The following is a 26,337-nucleotide window of genomic DNA, read 5'->3' on the forward strand; positions in this document are numbered from 1 at the left end:
CTCAGCATCGCAAAGTGCTGGGATTACAGGCATAAGCCACCATGCCCAGCCCAAACTAGTCACTTTTAAACATACCATCAGGCCAGGTGTCATGGCTTACCTCTGTAATCCCAGCACTTTGGGAGGCCAAGGCAGGATTGCTTGAGGCCAAGAGTTCAAGACCAGCCTGGACAACACAGCAAGGCCTTGGGTCTATTTTTTTTTTATTTTTAAAAGAAGAAAAAAGGAAGAAAAAAAAAAAGATGCCATCAAAAAACTGATACTAGGGGAAAATATATGAAAACATATTGACAAAGGATTTGAATCAAGAATACATAGAGGCCGGGCATGGTGGCTCACCCTTGTAATCCCAGCACTTTGGGAGGCTGAGGTGGGCAGATCATTTGAGGACAGCAGTTCGAGACCAGCCTGGTCAACATGGTAAAACCCCGTCTCTACTAAAAATACAAAAATTAGCTGGGCATGGTGGTGTGCACCTGTAATCCTAGCTACTCAGGAGGCTAAGGCAGGAGAATCACTTGAACCCTGGAGGCAGAGGTTGCAGTGAGGCCAGATCACGCCACTGCACTCTAGCCTGGGTGACAGAGCGAGACTCCATCAAAAAAAAAAAAAAAAGAAAGAAAGAAAGAAAGAAAGACAGAAAGAAAGAAAGAAAGAAAGAAAGAAAGAAAGAAAGAAAGAAAGAAAGAAAGAAAGAGAAAGAAAGAAAGAAAGACAGACAGACAGACAGACAGAAAGAAAGAAAGAAAGAAAGAAAGAAAGACAAAAAGAAAAGAAAACATAAAGAGAATGGAGCCCAGTCTCTCTCCTCCATTACAAGAAAGGCCATTTTGCAGTGGTCAAAAAATTAAAGGATATATAAAGAACTTTTACAACTCAATAAGAAGACAATCCAGAGGAAAAAAGATGGAAGTGGGGGCCAAAAGAAAGACATTTCATTGAAACCAAAAACCTCCAATAGAAGGTTTCAGATGCAGGCTACCTACTCCATGCCAGGCCCTGTGCTAAGTACCTTTGACACAATACAGGCATACCTCAGAGATATCACAGGTTTGGTTCCAGATCACCACAATGACAAGAATATTACAATAAAGTGAGTGACATAAATGTTTTGGTTCCCCAGTGCAAATAAAAGTTATATTTACTCTATACTGCAGTCCATTAAGTGAAAACAACGTACATACCTTAATTTCTTTATACTTAAATTTCTCAGTCTATCGCCCTCACTAGAGTGCAGTGAAACCATAGCTCACCCCAACCTTGAACTCCTAGACCAAGCGATCCTCCTGCTGCAGCCTCCCAAGTAACTATGACTACAGGCATGTGCTACGATGCCCAGCTAATTTTTTTATTTAAAAATTATAGGGTCAGGCACAGTGGCTCACACCTGTAATCCCAGCACTTTGGGAGGCTGAGGCGGGTGGATCACAAGGTCAAGAGTTCAAGACCAGCCTGGCCAACATGGTGAAACCCCGTCTCTACTAAGAACACAAAAATTAGCCAGGCGCGGTGGCATGCGCCTGTAGTCCCAGCTTCTTGGGAGGCGAGGCAGGAGAATTGCTTGAACCCGGGAGGCAGAGGTTGCAGTGAGCCAAGATCATGCCACTGCACTCCAGCCTGGGCGACAGGGCAAGACTCAGTCTTGAAAAAAAATAAAAATAAAAATTATAAAGTTGTTATGTTGCCTGGGCTGGTATCCAACTCCTAGGCTCAAGTGATTCTCCTGCCTCAACCTCCCAAAGTGCTGGGATTACAGGGATGAGTCACCACACCCACCCTTAGAATACTTTATTGCTAAAAAAAAATGCTAATGATCATCTGAGCCTTCAAGTGAGCAATGGTGCTGGCTGCTGATTGATCAGGGTGGTGGCTGCAGAAGGTTGGGGTGGCTGTGACAATTTGTTAAAACAAGACAACGATGAAGTAGGCCATATCAAATGACTCTCATGAAAGATTGCTCTACAACATGCGATGCTGTTTGATAGTATTTTACCCATAATAGAACATTTATTCTATAATAATATTTTACCCCAATAGAACATCTTTTAAAACTGCAGTTCTCTCAAACCCTGCAGTTTTATCAACTAAGTTTATGCAATATTCTAAACACTTTGTTGTCATTTCAATAATATCCATAGCATCTTCACCAGGAGTAGATTCTATATCAAGAAACCATTTTCAGGCTAGGCACGGTGGCTCACGCCTGTAATCCCAGAACTCTGGGAGGCCCAGGTGGGTGGATCACTTGAGGTCAGGAGTTCAAGACCAGCCAGGCCAACATGGCATAACCTTGTCTCTACTAAAAATACAAAAAAATTAGCTGGGCGTGGTGGCAGGTGTCCATAATCCCAACTACTTGGGAGGCTGAAGCAGGAAAATTACTTGAACCTGGATGCAGAGGTTGCAGTGAGCCAAGATTGCAACACAGCACTCCAGCCTGGGCGATAGAGTGAGACCCCGTCTCAAAAAAAAAAAAAAAAAAAAGAAACCATTTTCTCTGCTCATTCATAAGAAGCAACTCCTCATTCATTGAAGTTTGACCATGAGATTGCAACAATTCAGTCACATCTTCAGGCTCCACTTCTAATTCTAGTTCTCTTGCTATTTCCACCACATCTACAGTTATCTCCTCCACTGAAGTCGTGAGCCCCTCAAAATCATCCACGAGTGTTGAAATCAGTGTCTTCCAAACTCCTATTAATGTTGACATTTTGACCTCTTCCCATTAATCATTAATGTTCTTAATGGCATCTAGAATGATGAACTATTTCCAGAATGTTTTCAATTTAATCTGCCCAGATCCATCAGAGAAGCCATTATCTATGACAGCTATAGCTTTATGAAATATATTTCTTAAATAATAAGAATCGATCTTATATAAACTAAAAATTAAAATAATAGGGCTTGAAAGTTGAAATTACTCCTTGATCCATGGTCTGCAAAATGGATATTGTGTTAGCAGGCATGAAAATAACACTAATAATCTTTGTATATCTCTATCAGAGCTCTGGGATGACTTAGGTGCATTGTCAATGAACAGTCATATTTAGAAAGGAATCTTTTTTCCTAAGCAGTAGGTCTCGACAGTGAGCTTAAAATACTCAGTTAACTAGACAAGCACAGTGGCTTATGCCTGTAATCCTAGCACTTTGGGAGAATGAGGTAGAAGGAGCACTTGAGTCCAAGAGTTTGAGACCAGCCTGGGCAACACAGGGAGACACCAACTCTACAAAAAATTAAAAATTAAATATTTAGTAAATCATGCTATAAACAGGTGTGCTATCATCCAGGCTTTGTTCCTCTATTTATAGAGTACAGGCAGAGGCCGGGCGCCGTGGCTCAAGCTTGTAATCCCAGCACTTTGGGAGGCCGAGGCGGGTGGATCACGAGGTCAGGAGATCGAGACCCTCCTGGCTAACACGGTGAAACCCCGTCTCTACTAAAAATACAAAAAACTAGCCGGGCGCGGTGGCGGGCGCCTGTAGTCCCAGCTACTCGGAGGCTGAGGCGGGAGAATGGCGGGAACCCGGGAGGCGGAGCTTGCAGTGAGCCGAGATCGCACCACTGCACTCCAGCCTAGGCGACACAGCGAGACTCCGTCTCAAAAAAAAAAAAAAAAAAAAAATAGAGTACAGGCAGAGATGTAACATCATTCTTAAGGGCCCTAGGATTTTCAAAATGGCACATGAGCACTGGCTTCAACTTAAAGTCACCAGCTGCCCTGGCCCCTAACAAGAGTCTGGATGGGCACACTGGCTCATGCCTGTGATCCCAGCACTTTGAGAGGCCTAGGTGGGAGAACTGCTTGAGGTCAGGTGCTCAAGACCAGCCTGGGCAACTCAGCAAGACCCCACCTCTAATTTTTTTAAAAGAAAACAAAAGAAAGTCAGCCTGTCCTTTAAAGTTTTGAAGAATGGCACTGATTTCTCTTCTCTAGCTATGAAAGTCCCAGATGACATCTTCTTCCAATAGAAGACTGCTCATTTACACAGAAAATCTGTTGTTTAGTAGAACCACCTTCATCATTGATCTTAGCTAGATCTTCTGGATAACTTGCGCAGCTTCTACATCAGCACTGTGGCTTCCCCTTGCACTTTGATGTTAGAGAGGTGGCTTCTTTCCTCAAACCTTGTAAGTCAACCTCTGCTAGCTTCAAACTTTTCTTCTTCAGCTTCCTCACATCTCTTGGCCTTCAGAGAACTGAAGAGAGCTAAGGCTTTACTCTGGATTAGGTTTTGGCATAAGGCAGTGCTGTGGCTTCTTTGATCTTCTCTTCAGATCACTGAAGCTTTCTCCATATCAGCAAAAAGGCTGGGTTTAGTTGGTGGGTTTTTTTTTTGTTTTTTTGGTTTTTTTTTTGAGACGGAGACTCACTCTATTGCCCAGGCTGGAGTGCAGTGGCACAATCTCGGCTCACTGCAACCTCTGCCTCCCGGGTTCATGCAATTCTCCGGCCTCAGACTCCCAAGCAGCTAGGATTACAGGTGTGTACCATCAAACCCAGCCAATTTTTCTATTTTTACTAAAGACAGCATTTTGCCATGTTGGCCAGGCTAGTCTAGAACTCCTGACCTCAGATGATCTGCCCACCTTGGCCTCCCAAAGTGCTGGGATTAAAGGTGTGAGCCACCACACCCGGCCAAAAGGGCTGTTTTGTTTTCTTATCATTCATGTGTTCAGTGGAGTAGTACTTTTAATTTCCTTCATGAACTTTTCCTTTGCATTTATAACTTGGCTGGTTGGCATAAGAGGCCTTTCAGCCTAGCTAGGCTTTCAACATGATTTCCTCAGTAAGTTTAAACATTTCTGGCTTTTGATTTCAAGTGAGAGCTGTGCGACCCTTCCCTTCACTTGAGCACTTTAGAGGCCAGTGGTAGGGTGATTAAATGGCCCAATTTCAATATTGTTGTGTCTCGGGGAATAGGGAGGGCTGAGGAGAGGAAGAGAGATGGGGGAATGGCCGTCAGTGGAGCAGTCAGAACACACACATCATTTATCAATTTAGGTCGCTGTCTTATGTGGGTGTGGCTCACGGTGTCACGAAACAATTTTAAGAGTAACATTAAATAGCACTGATCACAGATCACCATAACAGACATCATAATAATGAAGTTTGAAATACTGTGAAAATCACCAAAATATGACACAGAGATGTGAAGTAAGCACATGCTGTTGGAAAAATGGTGCTGACAGACTTACTCAAGAGTTGCCACAAACCTTCCATTTGTTAAAAATAACTCCATCATATCTGCACAGTGCAATAAAACAAGGTATGCCTTTGTATCTATTTCACAACAACCCAAAGCAGGAGGTAACTGTTAACCCCTTATTAACCCCATTTTACAGATAAAGATGAAAAACTGAAAACATCACATGCTTGCTGGTAAAGCAGTGGAAGAGCTGAGATTTGAACCTGGGTCTGTCTAAGGCAAAACTCTGGGCTGTTTCCCAGAGCACCACATCACCTCCTTCCTGTCCGCCCCATACCACCATTACTGCCCCATCACCATTATTACCACTCAGCTGCCCACTTTGCAACGAACCCTCTCTGTATAGCCCTCACGGTCCCACAGGTGGTCTTAACCTCTGCTGAATATCAGTCCTACCTCCACTCCCACCTTGGCAGACTTTTTTTTTGAGACACGGTCTTGCTGTGTCACCCAGGCTAGAGTGCAGTGGTGCAATCTTGGCTCACTGCAGCCTTGACTTCCTGGGCTGAAGTGATTCTCCCACCTCTGTTTCCCAAGTAGCTGGAACAACAGTCGTATGCCACCTCACCCAGCTAATTTTTTGTATTTTCAGTAGAGACAAGGTTTCGCCATGTTGCCCAGGCTGGTTTCCAACTCCTGAGCCTAAGCAATCCACCTGCCTCAACCTCTCCAAGTGCTGAGGTTATTGGTATGAGCCCCATGCCCAGCCACTGGTGGACTATAAATCTTCAAAGGACCAGCAGATCCAGAGGGTGATGCAGCAATACCCCACAGGATCCCTGAGCAGGACTCCAGGTCTCTGTTGCCTCCCTACTAGGTTCAGCCTTTGGCATGCTCAAGAATACTAGTATCAGTTTGTCAAAGCTAACCTGACGCTCACCTCATCAGGAAAATCCTTGGGGTGGGGAGAGGTAAAACGGATCCTCATTTCAGGATCTACTCTGGAGACCTGATCCAGAAGATGAGCAAAACGAAGTCCTCCTTGCTTGGCTTTATAGTTGGTGGCAAAGCCACGGCTGAGATTGGTAGACACTGCATTGTTGAACTGGACCTCTGAATTGTCCCGAAAACTATTAACATTCTGACCAAGAAGTGTCACTTCTTTCAGCCCCTAAACATGGGAAAATATATTGGAATTTTAAAACTTTTGGGTAGCTTCATAAAAAAACACTAATTAAAAATTAGCTGAAATTAACACATCTTTTTTTTTTTTTTTTTGAGACGGAGTCTTGCTCTGTCGCCCGGGCTGGAGTGCAGTGGCCGGATTTCAGCTCACTGCAAGCTCCGCCTCCCAGGTTTACGCCATTCTCCTGCCTCAGCCTCTGGAGTAGCTGGGACTACAGGCGCCTGCCACCTCACCCGGCTAGTTTTTTTGTATTTTTTTTTTTTTTTTTTTTTTTTTTTTTGAGACGGAGTCTCGCTCTGTCGCCCAGGCTGGAGTGCAGTGGCCGGATCTCAGCTCACTGCAAGCTCCGCCTCCCGGGTTTACGCCATTCTCCTGCCTCAGCCTCCCGAGTAGCTGGGACTACAGGCGCCCGCCACCTCACCCGGCTAGTTTTTTGTATTTTTTTTAGTAGAGACGGGGTTTCACAGGGTTAGCCAGGATGGTCTCGATCTGCTGACCTCGTGATCCGCCCGTCTCGGCCTCCCAAAGTGCTGGGATTACAGGCTTGAGCCACCGCGCCCGGCCTACATCTTTTGTTTTAAACAAAAGAAAAATCAAACCTACCAAGAGTCACCGATAAATGTGCTGTGTCCATAACCTGATAATTTCAAGCTTAGACATCTTACCTAAAGAGCTAAAACTCATAATGAAGCCTTACGTAAAAATTAATCTTCAAAACATTATTTAGAAGAGAAGAAAAACTGGAAACAAACTCAATAATCAACAATAATGGTTAATTTATGATAGATCTGTCATTTGAATGTTATACACCATGACTATATATTCTCACCAAAAATATTTAACCTAAAGGAATCAAGCTTTTACACCTAACTTCCAGTTACCAGAATTCAGGGAGATATATTAAATGACAACATGAGGAAAAAAATCAGACAAAGGAGACTCATGTCTGATCTCTTCAAAAAGTTAATGCATCATTTAAAGCAAACAACAACAAAAAAAATAAAAGAACTGTTTTAGTTTTTTTTTTCTACTTCTTCTTGAGACAGGGTCTCCCTCTGTTGCCCAGGCTGGAGTGCAGTGTCATGATCATAACTCACTGCAGCCTCGACCTCCCAGCCTTAAGCAATCCTCCTGCCTCCAACTCCCAAGTAGCTGGGACTACTTTTTTTTTTCTTTTGTAGAGAAGGGATTTCACCATGTTGCACAGACTGGTTTTAAACTCCTAAACTCAAGCAATCCTCCCACCTCAGCCTCACAAAATGCCTGGCTTAGATAACTATTGATCTTCATATATGATAACGATATCATGGTTATAAAGAGAAAAATTGTTACTCATAGGAGATGCATACTGAAGTATCTAGGGGCAAGTGTCCTGAGGTCTACAAATTACTTCAAATGGTTCAGAAAAAATACATTTATGGGTGCATGGAGATAGGTGTATGACAAAATGTTAACAATCACGTTTTTCCATCATACTAGTCTTTCAATTTGTCTGTTTGAAATTTTACATTATAGGCCGGGTGCAGTGGCTCACTCCTGAAATCCCAGCATTTTGGGAGGCTGAGGTGGGCAGATCACAAGGTCAGGAGGTCGAGACCAGCCTGGCCAACATGGTGAAACCCCATCTCTACTAAAAATGCAAAAAATTAGCTGGGTGTGGTGGCAGGTGCCTGTAATCCCAGCTACTCAGAAGGCTGAGGCAGGAGAATCACTTGAACCCAGGAGGCAGAGGTTGCAGTGAGCTGAGACCATGCCACTACACTCCTCCAGCCTGGGCAACAGAGCAAGATTTCGTCTCAAAAAATAGAAATGTTATATTACAAAGTTTCATAAATAATGGTTGCTAGAAAAGACTTGTTTTGTAACTTTATTTTGACATAATTTCAATTTACAAACTGCAATATTAAAAGAATTCCCACATACTCTTTGCCTAAATTCATCAAATGTTAACAATGCTCCCCATTTGTTTATCACTCACATTCAGACACTCATATACACTCTCTTTCAACATACATACGACTACATTTTTTAAGCCTTCTGAGAAAAAGTCGCAGATATCATATTCTTTTACTCCCAAATACTTTAGTATATATTTCCTAAAAACAAGGCATTCTCCTATATAATTTCAGGACAATCATCAAAATCAGAAATATTGATACAATACTATTATCTAATCTACTTTCCATAAATCAAATGCTACCAATAGTCCAAATAATGTTCCTTTTTTTTTTTTTGAGACAGAGTCTCACTCTGTCACCCAGGCTGGAGTGCACTAGCGCAATCTTGGTTCACTGCAACCTCCATCTCCCAAGTTCAAGTGATTCTCCTGCTTCAGCCTCCTGAGTAGCTGGGACTACAGGCGTGTGTCACCACGCCCAGCTAATTTTTTGTATTTTTTAGAAGAGACAGGTTTCATCACGTTGCCCTGGCTAGTCTCAAACTCCGGAGCTCAGGTAATCCACACACCTCAGCATCCCAAAATGCTAGGATTACAGGTGTGAGCCACCACACTCGGCCCAAATAATGTTCTTTATAACATTTTTTTCCCTGATCAGAATCCCAATCAAGGACCATGCAATGCATTTAGTTGTCATAACTCCAGTCTCCATAAAGGCTATTTATTTGTATAAGTCATTCTCTTATCTAAAAAGCAGGATAACTAAATGTAATGTGAATCCTGGATTGGATCCTGGAAACGAAGTAAGACATTAGTAGAGAAACAGGCAAAATCCAAACCAAGTCTCAAGAGAGTTGATAGTAACACACCAATATTAATCTCTTGGTTTTTGTTTTGTTTGTTTTATAATAGAGACAGCATCTCCCTGTGTTGCCCAGGCTGGTCTTGAACTCCTACGCTCAAGGCACCCTCCTGCCTTGGCCTCCCAAAATGCTGGGATTACAGCACCAAAAAATGTACCAAAGAAAGATGGTAACACTCAAGGAAACTCTCTTTGCAACTTTCCTGTAAATGTAAAGTCATTCCAAAACAAAAAGTTTATTTATTAAAAAGTAGGATATAAAACTAAGTAAAATACACATACATATATAAAAAGACATACAAACCAAATGCAGAATGACTTAAGGAACAATTGGGGAAGTCTGAATAAGGATGAACTGGAATGAGATGGTATTTAGCAATTTTTGTTAATGTCACTGGAAGAACTAATGGTATTAAAAATATTCTTGGCTGGGCGCAGTGGCTCACACCTGTAATCCCAGCACTTTAGGAGGCCAAGGAGGGTAGATCACCTAAGGTCAGGAGTTCGAGACCAGCCTGCCCAACATGGTGAAACCCCACCCCTACTAAAAATACAAAAATGGGCCAGGTGCGGTGGCTCACGCTTGTAATCCCAGCACTTTGGGAGGCTGAGGCGGGCGGATCACCTGAGGGTGGGAGTTCGAGACCAGCCTGACCAACATGGAGAAATCCTGTCTCTACTAAAAAAATACAAAATTAGCCAGGTGTGGTGGTGCATGCCTGTAATCCCAGCTACTTGGGAAGCTGAGGCAGGAGAATCATTTGAACCTGGGAGGTGGAGGTTGTGGTAAGCCAAGATCACACCATTGCACTCCAGCCTGGTTAGTAATAATAGTGAAACTCTGTCTTAAAAAAAAAAAAAAATACAAAAATTAGCCAGGTGTGGTGCCAGGCACCTATAATCCCAGTTACTCAGGAGGATAAGGCAGGAGAATCGCTTGAACCCAGGAGGTGGAGGTTGCAGTGAGCTGAGATCACACCACTGCACTCCAGCCTAGGCAACAGAGTGAGACTCCATCTCAAAAAAAAAAAGAAAAATAAAAGTAAATGAAACAAATATGGCAAAAGGCAACAATTGTTAAAATTAGGTGATTGTTAGCTGGGGCAGAGGGGTCATTGTACTTTTCTCTCTTTTCTGTATATTTAAGTATTTTTCATATAAAAAGATTAAAAATACTTTTTATAAAAGCTGCTTACTTAGAAGACTTCCAATGGATAACCATTGTTTGAATGAATAAATGGACATTCTGGTAAAGGTACAATATTCTACACTCTTTGCAACTGTAGTCTAAAAATCTAAATGAAAGAAAAAAAATCTTAAAACTTACTATACAAAAAATTATTAAGTGACTAACAGATACTTCAAAATACAAGTAAAATCTTAATTTTCCATAAGTCTATGGCCTTGAATTCACTAAGACTCACTTTAATGTTATTAAGTTCCTTCTTTTACAGGCAAACGGCCTAGGAAGGCTGGTTAGTTTTGTCACCATCTCAGTCTATTTCAACAGAATGTCTCTATCCTGAAGGAGTGAGTTTTGGTACCGAGGGAGAGCTGGAAGGGGAGAGGAAGGAGACAACTTTAGACCAGGAAGCACTTGGAGACGTGAGGTATGGAGAATGCCTCACAGAGCAGGGGAGCAGCTAGGGGCCAAATCAGGGAACTGATAATCTGGGGGTGGGGCAAGAGAAGACAGCACTGCCAGAATGTGAGGATGAAAGCCAACTGGTGACTTAGAACTGAAGCAGGGAGGCCAGGCGCAGTGGCTCATGACTGTAATCCCAGCACTTTGGGAGGCCAAGACAGGATGATTGCTTGATCCCAGGAGTTCTAGACCAGCCTGAGCAACATAATGAGACCAATCTCTACAAATAATTTAAAAATTGGCTGGGCATAGTGGCACCTACCTGTGGTCACACCTACTTGGGAAGCTGAGGTGGGAGAATCACTTGAGTCCAGGCAGTTGATGCTGCAGTGAGCTCTGACCACACCACTGTACTCCAGCTTAGGTGACAGAGTGATAGCCCGTCTCAAAAATAAAAAATAAGAAAAGAACTGGAGCAGGGGCTACCCTGGCCCTCTCCCATGATTCCTGCGCCAAACAAGTTAGGAAGCAGGGAGACACCACTGGAAGGAAAAGTCACCATATTCCCACCTATTGCCCTCTTCTGCAGGGGTAGCAGATTCAGGCCTGGGGCTAAGGAAAAGACCTCCTCAGAAGTTGAGGACCAGTTCCCAGTGGGAGGAAAAGGAACAGATATCCCCTGTGGCTTCTTTTTTTTTTTTTTTTTTTTTGAGACAGAGTCTCGCTCTGTCGCCCAGGCTGGAGTGCAGTGGCCGGATCTCAGCTCACTGCAAGCTCCGCCTCCCAGGTTTACGCCATTCTCCTGGCTCAGCCTCCCGAGTAGCTGAGACTACAGGCGCCCGCCACCTCGCCCGGCTAGTTTTTTGTATTTTTTAGTAGAGACGGGGTTTCACCGTGTTAGCCAGGATGGTCTCGATCTCCTGACCTCGTGATCCGCCCGTCTCGGCCTCCCAAAGTGCTGGGATTACAGGCTTGAGCCACCGCGCCCGGCCCCCCTGTGGCTTCTGATCCGCCTTAGTCCCCTCGTTTATTCTAAGCTGGCTCAATGATAAAATGAACAATAAATCTGGGAGTTTTTCCTGGAAGAGACAAATACCTAATTCCTCAAAAACTTAGCTATGTGCCAGGTAATTAAAAACTTTTCCTCCAATCCTTCTAATAACCCTGCAAGCAAGGTATTCTTTTATTTTCTTTTCATAGATGAGATAAATGCATTACAACAACAGTTAAACTGACATGCCTAGAAACCAAGCCAGAATTCACACTCCATCACCTGACTGTAAACCCATGCCCTCTCCATCCACCGTGCTGCCTCCACAGTGGAGCTCTGTAATTTGTGGGCAATAAACCAATGATGTACACCCAAGTAGTTCTTTCTGGCCAAGCATGGTCCTAAACTTTAATAAGTCAGAGACGGCATAGGCTCCAAAACTACAAAGGTTATCCTCATCCTCCCCCAAACATGCTCACAGCAAGAAAGCCTGGAGAACTCTTCACCTGCTCAGAAAGCTTCTTCACTTCCTCTAGAATAGAGGCAACAGGCCGACTCCTCTCCCTTCCCCGGGTGAAAGGAACAATGCAGTAGCTACACATGTTGTCACAGCCTCGCATGATTGACCTGGAGAAGAAAGTACCAGAACTTAGTAACAGTAGCAGGGTGTGCTGGTGTGACCCAAAGAGCAGGTCTCAGCTCTAATGGCATTATTCTTTGGCTCTGAATCCTCTTGCCACAGTGCTCACACTGGACCAATCTGAGATCTAAGCACTAAAGTAGACCTTTTTTATCTTTAAAAATTGGTATCTAATCACAGAATACAAACCAAACTATAACCAGTGGGACAGTGGCTAGCCTTGAGGAAGCACAGTGGTGAGAGGCTCGAGTACACACTTACCACACCTGGACTTTCTACTGTTTTTCTGTTTTGTTTTGTTTTGTCTCTGTCCCAACTATTTAACCTTGCTTTAGTGGCAAAAGCAGCCAGAGACAATATGTGAATAAATGGGCAAGCTTGTATTCCAATAAAACCTTATTTACAAAAAGAGGTGGTAAGCTATTTGGCAACCTCTGTTATAGAAAATTTAATGCCTTGCCGGGCACGGTGGCTCACACCTGTAATCCCAGCACTTTGGGAGGGTGAGGCGGGCAGATCATGAGGTCAGGAGATCGAGACCATTCTGGCTAACACGGTGAAACCCCGTCTCTACCAAAAATACAAAAAAAGTCAGCCAGGTGTGGTGGCACGCACCTGTAGTCCCAGCTACTTGGGAGGGCGAGACAGGAGAATCACTTGAACCCAGGAAGCAGAGGTTGCAGTGAGCCGAGATCGCACCACTGCACTCCAGCTTGGGCAACAGAGCGAGACTCAGTCTCAAAAAAAAAAAAAAAGAAAAGAAAAAGAAAATTTAATGCCATGGCCAGGCACAGTGGTTCACCCTTATAATCCCAGGATTTTGGAAGGCTGAGGTGGGAGGATCACCAGAGCTCAGGAGTTTGAGACCAGCCTGGGCAATATAGTGAGACCCTATCTCTGTAAAAATTTTTAAAAAATTAGCCGGGTGTGGTGGTGCACACCTTTAGTCCCAGCAACTCAGGGGACTAAAGCAAGAGCCCAGGAGGTCAAGGCTGCAGTGAGCCCTGATCATGCCACTGCACTCCAGCCTGGGTGACAAGAGTGAGACTGTGTCTCAAAAAAAAAAAAAAAAAAGTGTGAAAGAAAGAAGAGGCTTATTCCCCGTCTCTTAGGCAGTGACTCACACAAAGGCAGACGTGGCACTGGGGCTTGTCTGGACTGGCATGACATCAGCATAGGTCTCGTCCAGAGAGAGCAGCACATTGGCAGCTTGCTGGCCTGACTCAGCAACAGCCAGCAGCCGGGGAAGGTCCCGGTAGGCATCAGGACCAGCCAAAACATCTACCATTTTCTCCCTGTTGAGGATCTCCTCCTTCAACCTCTCAGCCATGCAGCCTGGAAGGGAAAAAGAAACAAACACCTTTCCCCAAATTCACCGGGTGTTCAATGGCTTCTTATTCCACTTTATCTCTAGCTGGGATTAGAGACCACGGCACAAAAAACAATTGTTAAAATTAGGTGATTGTCTAAGAATTGAGTATCATCCTTCAAATTTAACCAACACTCCCATACCACTGGAGCCTGTAGCTTCCTATATAAGAAAATCACACAAAAGGGTTCCAGAGCAATTCAATTAAATGCCCAGAAAAAAAAAATTAAACCACCGGCCAGGTGCAGTGGCTCACACCTATAATTCCCGCACTTTGGGAGGCCGAGGCAGATGAATCACCTGAAATGGAGAGTTCAAGACCAGCCTGACCAACATAGAGAAACCCCGTCTCTACTAAAAATACAAAATTACCCGGGTGTGGTGGCACATGCCTGTAATCCCAACTACTCAGGAAGCTGAGGCAGGAGAATCGCTTGAACCCAGGAGGCAGAAGTTGTGGTGAGCCAAGATCTCGCCATTGCACTCCAGCCTGGGCAACAAGAGCAAAACTCCACCTCAAAGGAAAAAAAGGAAATTCATGTTGTCCCTTCAGACTCCAATTCTATCCATAACTCTGTGCTACCATGAGCCGCATTAGACTCTAGGCAGGATATACCACTTTCTGAGCACCTATTACCTCAAGGAACTATGGAAAGCCCTTTCATAAACTTTATCTCATTTAATCCTGTAGCCTCTGTCAGTAAGTACAAGAATTGCATGGGGTATATAAGATTTCTTCAGACACTGGGAAACCAGCCTCTAAAGGAAACACTAGCAAATAAAGTCACATAGAGTCCAAGTTTCAAAACTGACAAAATGCGTAAACTACCAGTTACCTAGAATCCCAATCCTCAGAGGAACCCGGGAGCGGGGCCGCCTTGTCTTCAAGGCTTTAAGCTGATGTAAACGGTTCCAGATGGTCTGCTCAGCCTTCTCCCTACAGAGATCAAAGGAGGCAAAACTGAACCAAAAATAAACCACAGAGGAATCTAAGAGAGTAGGACAGTGGGAAGAAAATAAAAACCACCTTCAACCCTTTAAACCAAGCTTTTCCAACCTACAGTCCACGGGTCGCTTACAGCCAGGATGGCTTTGAATGCAGTCCAACACAAATTCATAAACTTTCGTAAATCATTATGAGATTTTTTTTTGCGATTTTTTTTTTTTTTTTTTTTTTTTTAGCTCATCAGCTATTATTTGTGTTAGTGTATCTTATGTGTGGCCCAAGACAATTCTTCTTCTTCCAATGTGGCCCAGGGAAGCCAAAAGATTGGACAGCCCTGCCTTAAATGCGTATCTACCATTTACACTTGGGGAAGGTAGACAGGGGGCCACCTGAAGAAGTAACACTTGCTATGATTTACCTTTCCTAGAATGACACCCTTCCTACACATCTTCAAATCCTGACAAGCCTTTAAGCCAAACTCAGAAACAATCTACTTCACAAGGCCTTCCCCAATTCTCCTCTGTTGGAGTTTGTCCTTCCTTTAACTGCCCTTCAACTTTTTTTTTATGATTCCAGATCCTAATGCCCTTCTACTTTAACTAGATTTTTCCTTGTACTTAGCAATGTCCCTTTTTTTTTTTTTGGAGATGGAGTCTCACTTTGTCACCAGGCTGGAATGCAATGGTGTAATCTCGGCTCACTGCAACCTCCAACTCCCTGGTTCAAGCAATTATCCTGCCTCAGTCTCCTGAGTAGCTGGGATGACAGGCATGCACCACCAGGCCTGGCTAATTTTTGTGTTTTTAGTAAAGACGGGGTTTCACTATGTTGGCCAGACTGGTCTCAAACTCCTGACCTCATTATTTGCCCACCTTGGCCTCCCAAAGTGCTGGGATTACAGATGTGATCCACCGCACCTGGCCAGCAATTTATCTTTTATTTTTCTTTGTAGATACAGGGTCTTACTTTGTTGCCTAGGCTGGTCTTGAATAGTTCCCTGCAGCTTTGAACTCCTGGACTCAAGTGATCCTTCCCACCTTGACCTCTAAGAGTGTTGGGATTATAGGTGTGACACACTGCACCCAGCCTCATTGTTTGATTTTTTTTGAACTAGCATTTTCTGCTAGATGTTGGAGCTATTTGTTCATCTATCTTAGTTCCCACATCAGACTAAGCTCCTCAAAGCCAGGCCATGGAAGAAGGGTTCATTTCTGAATCACCCAAAGCACATAGCTCAGTGTCAAGCAGCAGAGGTCTACAGAAGAAAAATGTCAGATGAATTAATTGAGGGTATAGCCGGATATGGAAACATTAACACTAGCATGTCTTGAACACAGAACCAAAGTGAGAAAGAAGGTATGTTCACCTCTGATGGATGTCACCCATCTCTATTCAAAACTCTCTCCCTGAGCCTATGACTGCATCCTACCCCAGGCAGCTATATTATAAATACATGCCATTAGTTATAAAACAAAGCTTAGGAAGAGCTGAGTGGTTCAGCACATTCTTGGTTTCCTCATCTATAACAGCACCAAACACACAGCGTTGTTGTGTTCATTAAATTTTTTTTTTTTTTTTGAGATGGAGTCTCGCTCTGTCACCCAGGCTGGAGTGCAGTGGCGCGATCTCGGCTCACTGCAAACTCCGCCTCCCAGGTTCCAGCGATTCTCCTGCCTCAGCCTCCCGAATAGCTGGGACTACAGGTGCCCGCCACCACGTCCAGCTAATTTTTTGTGTTTTTAGTAGAGACGAGGTTTCACCACGTTGGCCAGGATGGTCTCGATCTCCTGACCTCGTGATCCGCCCACCTCGGCCTCCCAAAGTGCTGGGATTACAGGCGTGAGCCACCGCGCCCGGCCCGTGATCATTAAATTTGTTCATGCATTATGTTACTCACTCAGAACCTGACACCACGGTACATGCTCAGCCGATGTCAGCCAGTTGTATAAAGACTATCTCCACTGTGGGAAAACTGCAAGTCGTGCTGCCGCGGGGCCACTGGCTCATCTCCATAGACAGCCAGGCCAGGCACTGTTAGCTGTGGCATTATTACATAAGATACATTCACTCCTAGGAAAAGAACAAATTCGCACCTGATAGAGCACGTGACAAGGAGAATTACATCTGCCTGAATGGAGAGAAAGGAAAACAAGAAAAATTACAATCTTGGAATCTTGGATATTAGCCTTATACAGTTCCTGCCCTACAGCTCTTTATTTTTTTTTTTTTGCTTTTTTTTTTTTTGAGACAAGAGTCTGGAATGCAGTGGGGCAATCTCCGCTCACTGCAACCTCCACCTCCCAAGCGGTTCAAGCAATTCTCCTTCCTCAGCCTCGGATTACAGGCGCCCACTACCACACCCAGCTGATTTTTGTATTTTTAGTACAGATGGGGTTTTACCATGTTGGCCAGGCTGGTCTCGAACTCCTGACCTCAAGTGATCCACCTGCCTTGGCCTCCCAAAGTGCTAGGATTACAGGTGTGAGCCACTGCACTCAGGCTATTATTTTTCTTTAACTATTTTTTTCCTTTTTTTTTTTTTTTTTTTTTTTTTTAAATAGAGAAGAGAGTCTCACTCACTTGCCCAGGCTGAAGAGCAATAGCATAACCATAGCTCACTGCAGCCTCAAACTCCTGTCTTCAAGCAATCCTGCCTTGGCCTCCCGAAGTGCTGGGATCACAGGCATGGTAACCCACACCTGGACATTTTAACCATTTTTAAGTGTACAGTCCTGTGGCATTAAGAACATCTGCAATTTCATAACTATGCATTTTCCATAACTTTTTCATCATCTGCAACTAAAACTCTGTACTCATTAAACAGTAACTCTCCAACTTCCCTCCCCACAGCCAATTCTTAACTTAGCTCCTTGCCTGAAGATGCACATCACCATAAAAGTTTCAAAAATAGCTGGAACAACCCAGTACAACTCAGTCCCATGGTGAACACTTCACCCAAGGGAACTCTCTCTCACCAGGGGGCACCCTGCTCCTGAAACTGCACCTAAGAATGGGCACAAATGCAGAATCTCGCCCAGGTCCAGGAAACAAAGGAAATAGGAAATGCATGTACCTCTTGGAGGTTACTGGTCCGCAGGTAGCCACTCTTCTGTAAGATGGACCAGGCTATCTCTGTGTCATTCACATTCATCTGGCAGCCATAGGTCTCAAGGTAGACTGCAGTGAGAGGTTGGGGGGAATTCATGGTAGACAGACAAGAAGGGGCCTCGCGTCTCAAAAGGTCTCCTTCCCAAATGCTCTAGAAATATCTGAGGCACCTGGTTATCCACTGAGTCCCCTATTGCCTCAATCCTAAGATAACATAAATTGCCAGATGTACCCCCAAATTAATGATAGACCTTCAGCACAAAAGAAATACCATATTAGGCTGGGCTCAGTGGTTCATGCCTATAATCCCAGTACTTTGGGAGGCTGAGACAGGAGGATTACTTGAGCCCAGGAGTTTGAGACCAGCCGGGGCGACATAGGGAGACCCTGTCTCTACAAAAAATTTAAAAATTAGCCAAGTGATACATGCCTGTGGTCCCAGCTACTCATGAAGCTGAGGAAGAACTGCTTGAGCCCAGGAGTCTGAGGCAGCAGTGAGCCATGATCACACCAATGCACTCAGCCTGGGCAACAGAGTGAGACCCTGTCTCAAACAAACATAAAAATATACCACATTATATATCCACACCAATTACAAGGCATGTTATCTTTTAAATGGGGAAAACACGTACCTGAGAATCAAGGAAATATAGTTTTAAAACCAATTAGAAAAGGAAGGACTAGGCCGGGCATGGTGGCTCACGCCTGTAATCCCAGCACTTTGGGAGGCCAAGGCAGGCGGATCACTTGAGGTCAGGAGTTCGAGACCAGCCTGGCCAACATGGTGAAATCCACGTCTCCACTAAAAACACAAAAAATTAGCCAGGTGTGGTGGTGTGCACCTATAATCCCAGCTACTCAGGAGGCTGAGGCAGGAGAATCACTTGAACTCAGGAGGCAGAGGTTGCAGTGAGCTGAGATCGCACCATTGCACTCCAGCCTAGGTAACAGAGCGAGTCTCAAAAAAAAAAAAAAAAAAAATGAAAAGAAAAGAAAAGGAAGGACTAGCTGATAGTGTTTATCAGCCTGAAGGGAAAATAAGTTTAAATCCACATGTTACACTCCTCCTCAAAATAAAGAGGTTTTCCAGCCTCTGGAAGTAGCAGCAGTGGCCAGAGGGTACATAGAGTCACAAAATTAAAATGAGGCCTCTTCTTACAGTAACTTCATCTTAAATGAAAGCAAGGCTATATTATGAAGTAAAACAAATTTTGCACACAGTTGTAAGAATATGAATTTCACATTCTGGCAGCTGTCCCCACCAGCAGGTCTTATTCCCAGACTCCAATAAATTCCAACTAAAAGTTAAGAGCTGAATGATAATAAGCTTTTGCTCAAATGATTCTCCCACCTCAGCCTCCTGAGTAGCTAGGACTACAGGTGCAGGTTACCACACCTGGCTAATTTCTTATTTTTTGTAGAGACAGTGTTTCACCATGTTACCCAGGCTGTTCTTGAACTCCTGGGCTCAAGCAATCCACCCATCTCGGCCTCCCAAGGTGCTGGGATTACAGGCATGAGCCACCATGCCCGGCCAAGTTTCTTTCTATTAATATTATTGGGTGGAGTCTGATGATTCCCACAGCCTTCCCACACTTTTAACCTTCCAAGCCAGGTCTGTAATAAAAGAATCACACCAGGAATGACAGAAAGGAGCAAGGCAGGAAGCCCAAAGGGATAAGAGAAGTAAAACCAACCTTTTCTCTCCCTTCCAAGAAGTTCATCCATCATGAGATAGGGAGGTGGGTCTTCCACTTCTGAAGACAGCTTCTCCTGAGGAGCTGAGGCACTTTTTAAAAAATGTTGAAAAGTCGGTCCAGTGGCCAGCCTGGAGCTGAAATCCTTCCGAGCTCCATCCTCCTGCCTCTCTGGACTGGGACACGTGGTACTAGAGAGACTGCTGTGTGCCCTGCACATCCTCAGCGACAGCCAAGACACAGAGGCCAATGGCCCCCACCCTAGAGACCTCTGCACTTGGAGGACACACTGTAAAGGGTGCATGGCACTAAACAGCCCACGGTCTGCAAAAGAATGACAGACATCACCAGCATTTATTGAACACTATGCACAGGACACTGCTCTGAGCACTTCAAGTGTATACATCCATTTACCCCTCACAAAAGCCCATGATGAAGGTACTCCTAATAATATGACCTTTGTTTTACAGTTGAAAAAATGGAGGCAACTTGCCAAAGACCACACAGAGGAATGCCAGAGATGAGATGCAAATCCAGTGTTTTCAAAACAAGGGGTGGTAGAGATGAGATGGAAAGCCCTGACAAAATGACAAAATAGCACCTTGTGCCAAGACCAGTTCCCAAGGCTTTAAGTGTATTAACTCATTAAATCTTTAGAGCAATCCTAGGAAACAGACACTATTATTGTTCCTATTTCGAAAGACACAGGTTGAGGAACTCACCTAAGCTCCTACAGCCAGTAAGCAGTCAAACAAGAACTCAGGTAAAAATCCGTATGGATGCAAAGCCCGTGCCAATACCCATCTTGCTACACTGCCTCTTAATACTGTGAAAACCACTCACTGTCTGAGGGCATCTTCCTTTGAGTTCCTTCAGAAGGAAAGCATTTAATGTGAGGGCACTGTACGCCTGATCAGTGACTCCTACCCTTTAAGAGTCTTGGCTGGGCGCAGCCGCTCATGCCTCTAATCCCAGGACTTTGGGAGGCCGAGGCAGGAGGATCACTTGAGGTCAGGAGTTCAAGACCAGCCTGGCCAACATGGCAAAACTCCGTTTCTACTAAAAATGCAAAAGTTAGCCAGATGTGGTGGCACATGCCTATAGTCCCAACTACTCAAGAGGCTGAGGTAGGAGAATCGCTTGAACCCAGGAAGCAGAAGTTGCTATGTACTGAGGTCACACTACAGTCTGGACAACAGAGCGAAACTCTGTCTCAAAAAAAAAACAAGTTTCAAACTACTACCTTCAAACTTTCCACCCAGACCCTCTCACACTTGGTTTAGCAAATAACACAACCTTTATAGAGAACAATTTGCCACTTTCCATCAAAATTACAAGTGTGCAAACCATCTGACAAAGCATTTCCACTCATATTTATCCTGCAGATAAATCTATGCACATACAAAATGACCTATGTATAAAGACATTCAGTCTAGGCATGGTAGCTCATGCCTGTAATCCCAGCACTTTGGGACGCTGAGGCTGGTGGATCACTTGAGGCCAGGAGTTCGAGACCAGCCTGGCCAACACAGTGAAGCCTCATCTCTACTAAAAATTCAAAAAATTAGCTGGATGTGGTGGCACACACCTGTATTCTGAGCTACCCAGGAGGCTGAGGCATGAGAATCTCTTGAGCCCAGGAAGAGAAGGTTGCAGTGAGCCAAGATCACGCCACTGCACTCTAGCCTGGACAACAGAGTGAGATTGTCTCAAAAAATAAAAATAAAAGATATTCAATGCAACAGTGTTTCTGATAGCAAAAGAAAGGGAAAGATCTAAATGTCATCAATAAAGGACTAGTTAAGTAAGTTCTGGTACATCCATACAATGGAACAAGATACAACTGTTAGAAACCAAGGCTGGTGGCCAGGTGCAGTGGCTCATGCTTGTAATCCCAGCATTTTGGGAAGCTGAGACAGAAACATCACTTGAGCCAGGAATTTGAAACCAGCCTGGGCAACATAGTGAGACCTCATCTCTATAAAAATAACAAAAAATAGCCGGGCACAGTGATGCACACCTGTAGTCCCAGCTACTAAGGAGGCTGAAGTGGAAGGATTGTTTGAGCCTGGGAGGTCAATGCTGCAGTGAGCCATAATCGCACCACTGCACTTCAGCTTGGGTGACGGAGTGAGACCCTATCTCAAAAAAAAAAAAAAAAGTGAGGATGAACCCATACATGACAAAGGCAAGGAAGTAAAATGCTCCATGCTACCTACATTATACTATTGATGAATCTGTGGGGAAAGAGGGTGGGAATATTGAGGTACCTATTTGCAGGTACGTACAATATCTCTAGAGTGCATAAGAAACAATAGTTGCCTCCCAGGAAGACTTAGGTAACTAAGGTACAGGAGATGAAGCCATACTATTTACTTTTTTTTTTTTTTTTTGAGACGGAGTCTCGCTCTGTTGCCCAGGCTGGAGTGCAATGGCGCGATCTTGGCTCACTGCAAGCTCCGCCTCCCGGGTTCACGCCATTCTCCTGCCTCACCCTCCCCAGTAGCTGGGACTACAGGCGTCTGCCACCTCGCCTGGCTAATTTTTTGTATTTTTAGTAGAGACAGGGTTTCACTGTGGTCTCGATCTCCTGACCCTGTGATCCACCCGCCTCAGCCTCCTAAAGTGCTGGGATTACAGGCGTGAGCCAACACACCCGGCCCTATTTACTTTTTTTTTTTTTTCTTTTTTAATTTTCTGACTAAGGAAGAATTCTAGGATCACCATATATATATATATATATATTTTTTTTTTTTTTTTTTTTTGAGACGGAGTCTCGCTCTGTTGCCCAGGCTGGAGTGCAGTGACCGGATCTCAGCTCACTGCAAGCTCCGCCTCCCGGGTTTACGCCATTCTCCTGCCTCAGCCTCCCGACTAGCTGGGACTATAGGCGCCCGCCACCTCGCCCGGCTAATTTTTCGTATTTTTTAGTAGAGACGGGGTTTCACCAGGTTAGCCAGGATGGTCTCGATCTCCTGACCTCATGATCCGCCCGTCTCGGCCTCCCAAAGTGCTGGGATTACAGGCTTGAGCCACCGCGCCGGGCCAGGATCACCATATATTTTTAATGGACCCCCTGACTATGGCCTACCACACTCCAGCCATGCCACACTTCTTTGTATTAATCTTCACTAGCTTATAGGATTTTACACATGCTGTTCTCTGGCTGGCATATCTTCCCTCTAGTGGCTGTATGACACCTATGATACTTTCAGCTTTCTTCCTCTGGGAAGACTGCTCTGGCCATCACCCCCGAAGTCTAGGTGGGGTCCTTCTCTGGGTTCCCAAAGCTCTCTTCTACCTCTCCATCACAAGACTCATCACACTTTGCTATTATTACTGACACTTCTGCCAGCCCTAGTAAACTGGCAGGTTCCTGCAAGCAGGGAACAAGCATCATTCATTTCTACACCTTCACCATCTCCCATTGTGGTAGCTGCCTCATGGCAGGTGCTAAACATCAGTGGTTCCCAGCCTTTTTGGTACTAGGCATCGGTTTCATGGAAGACAATTTTTCCACAGACAGGGAAGCAGGGGTGTGTTGAAACTGTTCCACCTCAGGCATTTAGATTCTCATAAGAAGCATGTAATCTTGAGCCAGTGCGGTGGCTCACATCTATAATCCCAGTACTTTGGGAGGCCGAGGCAGCAGGATTGCTTGAGCTCAGGAGTTCGAGACCAGCCTGGCCAACATGGCAAGACCCCATCTCTACAACAAATTAAAAAATAAAAACTTAGCCAGGCATTGTGGTGTGTGCCTGTAGCCCCTGCAACTGGAGAAGCCGAGGTAGGAGGACCACTTGAGCCGGGGATGCAGTGGTTGCAGTGAGCCGAGATTGTGCCACCACACTCCAGCCTGGGCAACAGAGAGAAACCCTGTCTCCAAAAAAAAAAAAAAAAAGGAAATGGAATGCACAACCTAGATCCCTTGCACACACACAGTTCACAATAGGGTTTGTTCCTATGAGAATCTAATGCTGGCCGATCTGACAGGAGACAGAGCTCAGGCAGTAACACCAGCTTGCTACTCACCTCCTGCTGTGCGGCCTGGCTCCTCACAGGCCACGGACAGGTACCATTCTGCCACCTAGGGTTAGGGGAACCCTGCTATACATGTGTAAAGAGCAGATGTGGCCCATTACCTTTCCAATGAGATCACCTGCCACATCTGCTACTAGCACTTAGGAGCAATGCCAACCCAGTTTCAAGTGTCAGAGAAGAACAGCCTCAAAGTGTGAGCTTTAAAATAGCCCATTTCTACTCCATAATTGCTGTGTGACCTTTGGCAAGACAAATTTCTGTCTCTGAGTCACCAATTCCACTTATGTAAAATAAGGATAAAAGCAGCACTTACCCCCTCCCCACAAGAAGTGTTATAAGATATTAAAAACCCAACTTGAGATACAGTAAGTGTTCACTAACTGCAATTCACAGCCCACAACCCCCTTCATGGAGAGTATTAGAGCATCCTGGTTAAGAGTATGGACTCTACTAAAAATACAAAAATCAGCCGGGTGTGGTGGCATGCGCCTGTAATCCCAGCTACCCAGGAAGCTGAGGCAGGAGAACAGGAGAATCGCTGGAACTCGGGAGGCAGGGGCTACAGTGAGCCGAGATCGCGTCACTGCACTCCAGCCTGGGCGACAGAGCAAGACTCCGTCTCAAAACAAAACAAAACAAAACAAAACAAAAAAAAAGTATAGACCCTAGAGTCTGAATCTGACCCCACTGCTGCCAACCCAGCTAAACCTTAGGCACCTGTCTTAAACTCTGGGAGCCTCTAGATGGGGATAATAGCACCTATCTCCATAAGCTTACTGTGGGATCAAATGCAATAATACAAGCAAAATGCTTTGCATAACACAGTGTAGAAGCCTCTCTGGAGGCTCGAAATTAATTTTGACAGTCGGCAATGAGGCTGGAACAATAGTGTACAACATCCCAAACACTTTATTGGCTGGTTACAATGCGTTAGGCATGGTGCAAAGCATTTTCCGCGAATTATTACCTATAACCCTCACAGCAACCCTGTGAGGCAGGCTGTACTGTTAACCCCACTTCATGGGTGGCGAAGCGAAGCCTTGGAAGAAGTGGAGGTGACCTGTCCAAGGTCACACGGGGTTAGGCTGCGGGGTTAGGGTACGAACCCCGACAGCCTGACGCCAGGCCCCACGCCGTAACCACCGTGCCATCCTCCCTCTTGACCACCGCGCGCTTCCCGGGATCCGCGGCCCCTCCTGCCCCAGGCGCCACTCAAGAGCAGGTGCGCAGCCCACCCCGGCGGGCGCGCTGCTCACCTCCCGCAGCAGCAACAGTGCCCGGGGTCCCGCAGCCTAAGTTCTGCCGGCAAATCGACTCCACTCACCGGTCCGCCGCTGGGCTGATACACAAGCGACTTCCGTTCCGCCGGTACTTCAGGCCGGGTCATTCTAACGGAAGTGCTTCCTTTTTACAGTCCGGGTGGACCCAAAGCTCCGTGGCGGCGCTGAACTTTAGGGCAGCCACTAACCACGGACTTAAGAGGCAATTGAGCGCCTCAAAGTGGGTGAGTGCAAATGAAATGTGCGCTAAATGTCAGATACATCGGATGTGGAAGAAGAAATGTCAAATGGTGTCAAATAGTTCATATATATAATGTTTATATTGATTATGTGCTGCAATAATTGTTGGGACATATTGGGTACATTCCTTGAATTTTTTTTTATTTGTAGCTATGGTGACAGAAATATTTGAATTAACTTCACCTGTTGTTTCTTTTTACTTTTTCAATGTGGCTAGCGGGGGGGGAAATTGGTGTGGTCATGGCTCACTGCAGCTTCCGCCTCCCATGCTAAATCAGTCCTCCCACCTCAGCCTCCCAAGTGGCTGGGACTACAGGCAGGCGCCACCACGCCCAGCTAATTTTTTTTTTTTTTTTTTTTTTTTTTTTTTGGAGAGACGGATCTACCCGTGTTGCCCAGGCAGGTCTCAAACTCCTACCTAGGCGCAAGCCATCCTCCCACCTTGGCCTCCCAAAGTGCTGGGATTGTAGGTGTGAGCCACCGTACCGGGTCCTTACTGGGAAATTTTAAGTCACCTAAGAGGATCACGCTCTATTTCTATTGGAGGGTGCTGCCCTGTAGGTTAATGACTTCCTGATTCACATCTCCAGCTGGACCCTCCCTGCAGTTCCAGAACCATAGCTCAGCTGCCTACTTGACACTTCTTGGGTGTCTGATGACCATCTCTAACTTACACAGAACTCTTCATTTCCACACACGCACCTTCACCAAAAACCTGTACCTGCCTTTCTGGCCCATCTCAGTAAATGGCCCAGCCATCCTTCCAGGTGCACTAGGAAGAACTGAATGGTCATTTTCTTCACCTCCCTTGATCCCCACATTCTACCTGTCAGCAAGCCCTGTCAACTTTAACTACAAAATGTCAAATCTGTCTACTCGGTAGCTACAACTACCCAGGCCACCATTGTCTCATTAGAAACAATCACAGTAGCCTGCTAACAGTCACCTTGTCTCCTGAGAACAGTTTCCCACACATAGCCTAAGGGAATTTGTCTGTTTTTTGTTTTTTGTTTTTTTGTTTTTTTGTTTTTGTTGTTTGTTTGTTTTTTTTGAGACGGAGTCTCGCTCTGTTGCCCAAACTGGAGTGCAGTGGCCGGATCTCAGCTCACTGCAAGCTCCGCCTTTCGGGTTCACGCCATTCTCCTGCCTCAGCCTCCGGAGTAGCTGGGACTATAGGCGCCTGCCACCTCGCCCGGCTAGTTTTTTGTGTTTTTTTAGTAGAGACGGGGTTTCACCGTGTTAGCCAGGATGGTCTCGATCTCCTGACCTTGTGATCCGCCCGTCTCGGCCTCCCAAAGTGCTGGGATTACAGGCTTGAGCCACCACGCCCAGCCGGGAATTTGTC

At 45.1% G+C, this 26,337-nt stretch overlaps 1 protein-coding gene across 6 annotated transcripts in view; it reads right to left on the reverse strand.

Annotated features, from left to right (window-relative positions):
• Positions 1-24,870, reverse strand: part of CDK5RAP1 (CDK5 regulatory subunit associated protein 1) — a 40,382-nt gene extending 15,512 nt beyond the window's left edge. For 2 of the 6 annotated variants that reach the window (XM_010360590.2, XM_030914974.1), the window contains exons 1-8: positions 24,729-24,832; positions 19,432-19,755; positions 17,700-17,803; positions 16,720-16,754; positions 14,517-14,617; positions 13,436-13,646; positions 12,178-12,298; positions 6,091-6,321 (exon numbers count right to left, since the gene is read on the reverse strand). In XM_010360590.2, coding sequence (XP_010358892.1) covers positions 6,091-6,321; positions 12,178-12,298; positions 13,436-13,646; positions 14,517-14,617; positions 16,720-16,754; positions 17,700-17,803; positions 19,432-19,735 — 1,107 coding nt within the window. In that variant the 5' untranslated portion in view covers positions 19,736-19,755; positions 24,729-24,832. Of the gene's footprint in view, positions 1-6,090; positions 6,322-12,177; positions 12,299-13,435; positions 13,647-14,516; positions 14,618-16,719; positions 16,755-17,699; positions 17,804-19,431; positions 19,756-23,463; positions 23,484-24,728 lie in introns of those variants that run through there. The other 4 variants (XM_010360592.2, XM_030914973.1, XM_030914972.1 and 1 more) reach the window with 4 other exon arrangements.
• Between the last annotated feature and the right edge of the window lie 1,467 nt (positions 24,871-26,337).

The sequence above is a fragment of the Rhinopithecus roxellana genome, chromosome 13 (genome assembly GCF_007565055.1).
Source record: "Rhinopithecus roxellana isolate Shanxi Qingling chromosome 13, ASM756505v1, whole genome shotgun sequence".
Taxonomy (NCBI): domain Eukaryota; kingdom Metazoa; phylum Chordata; class Mammalia; order Primates; family Cercopithecidae; genus Rhinopithecus; species Rhinopithecus roxellana.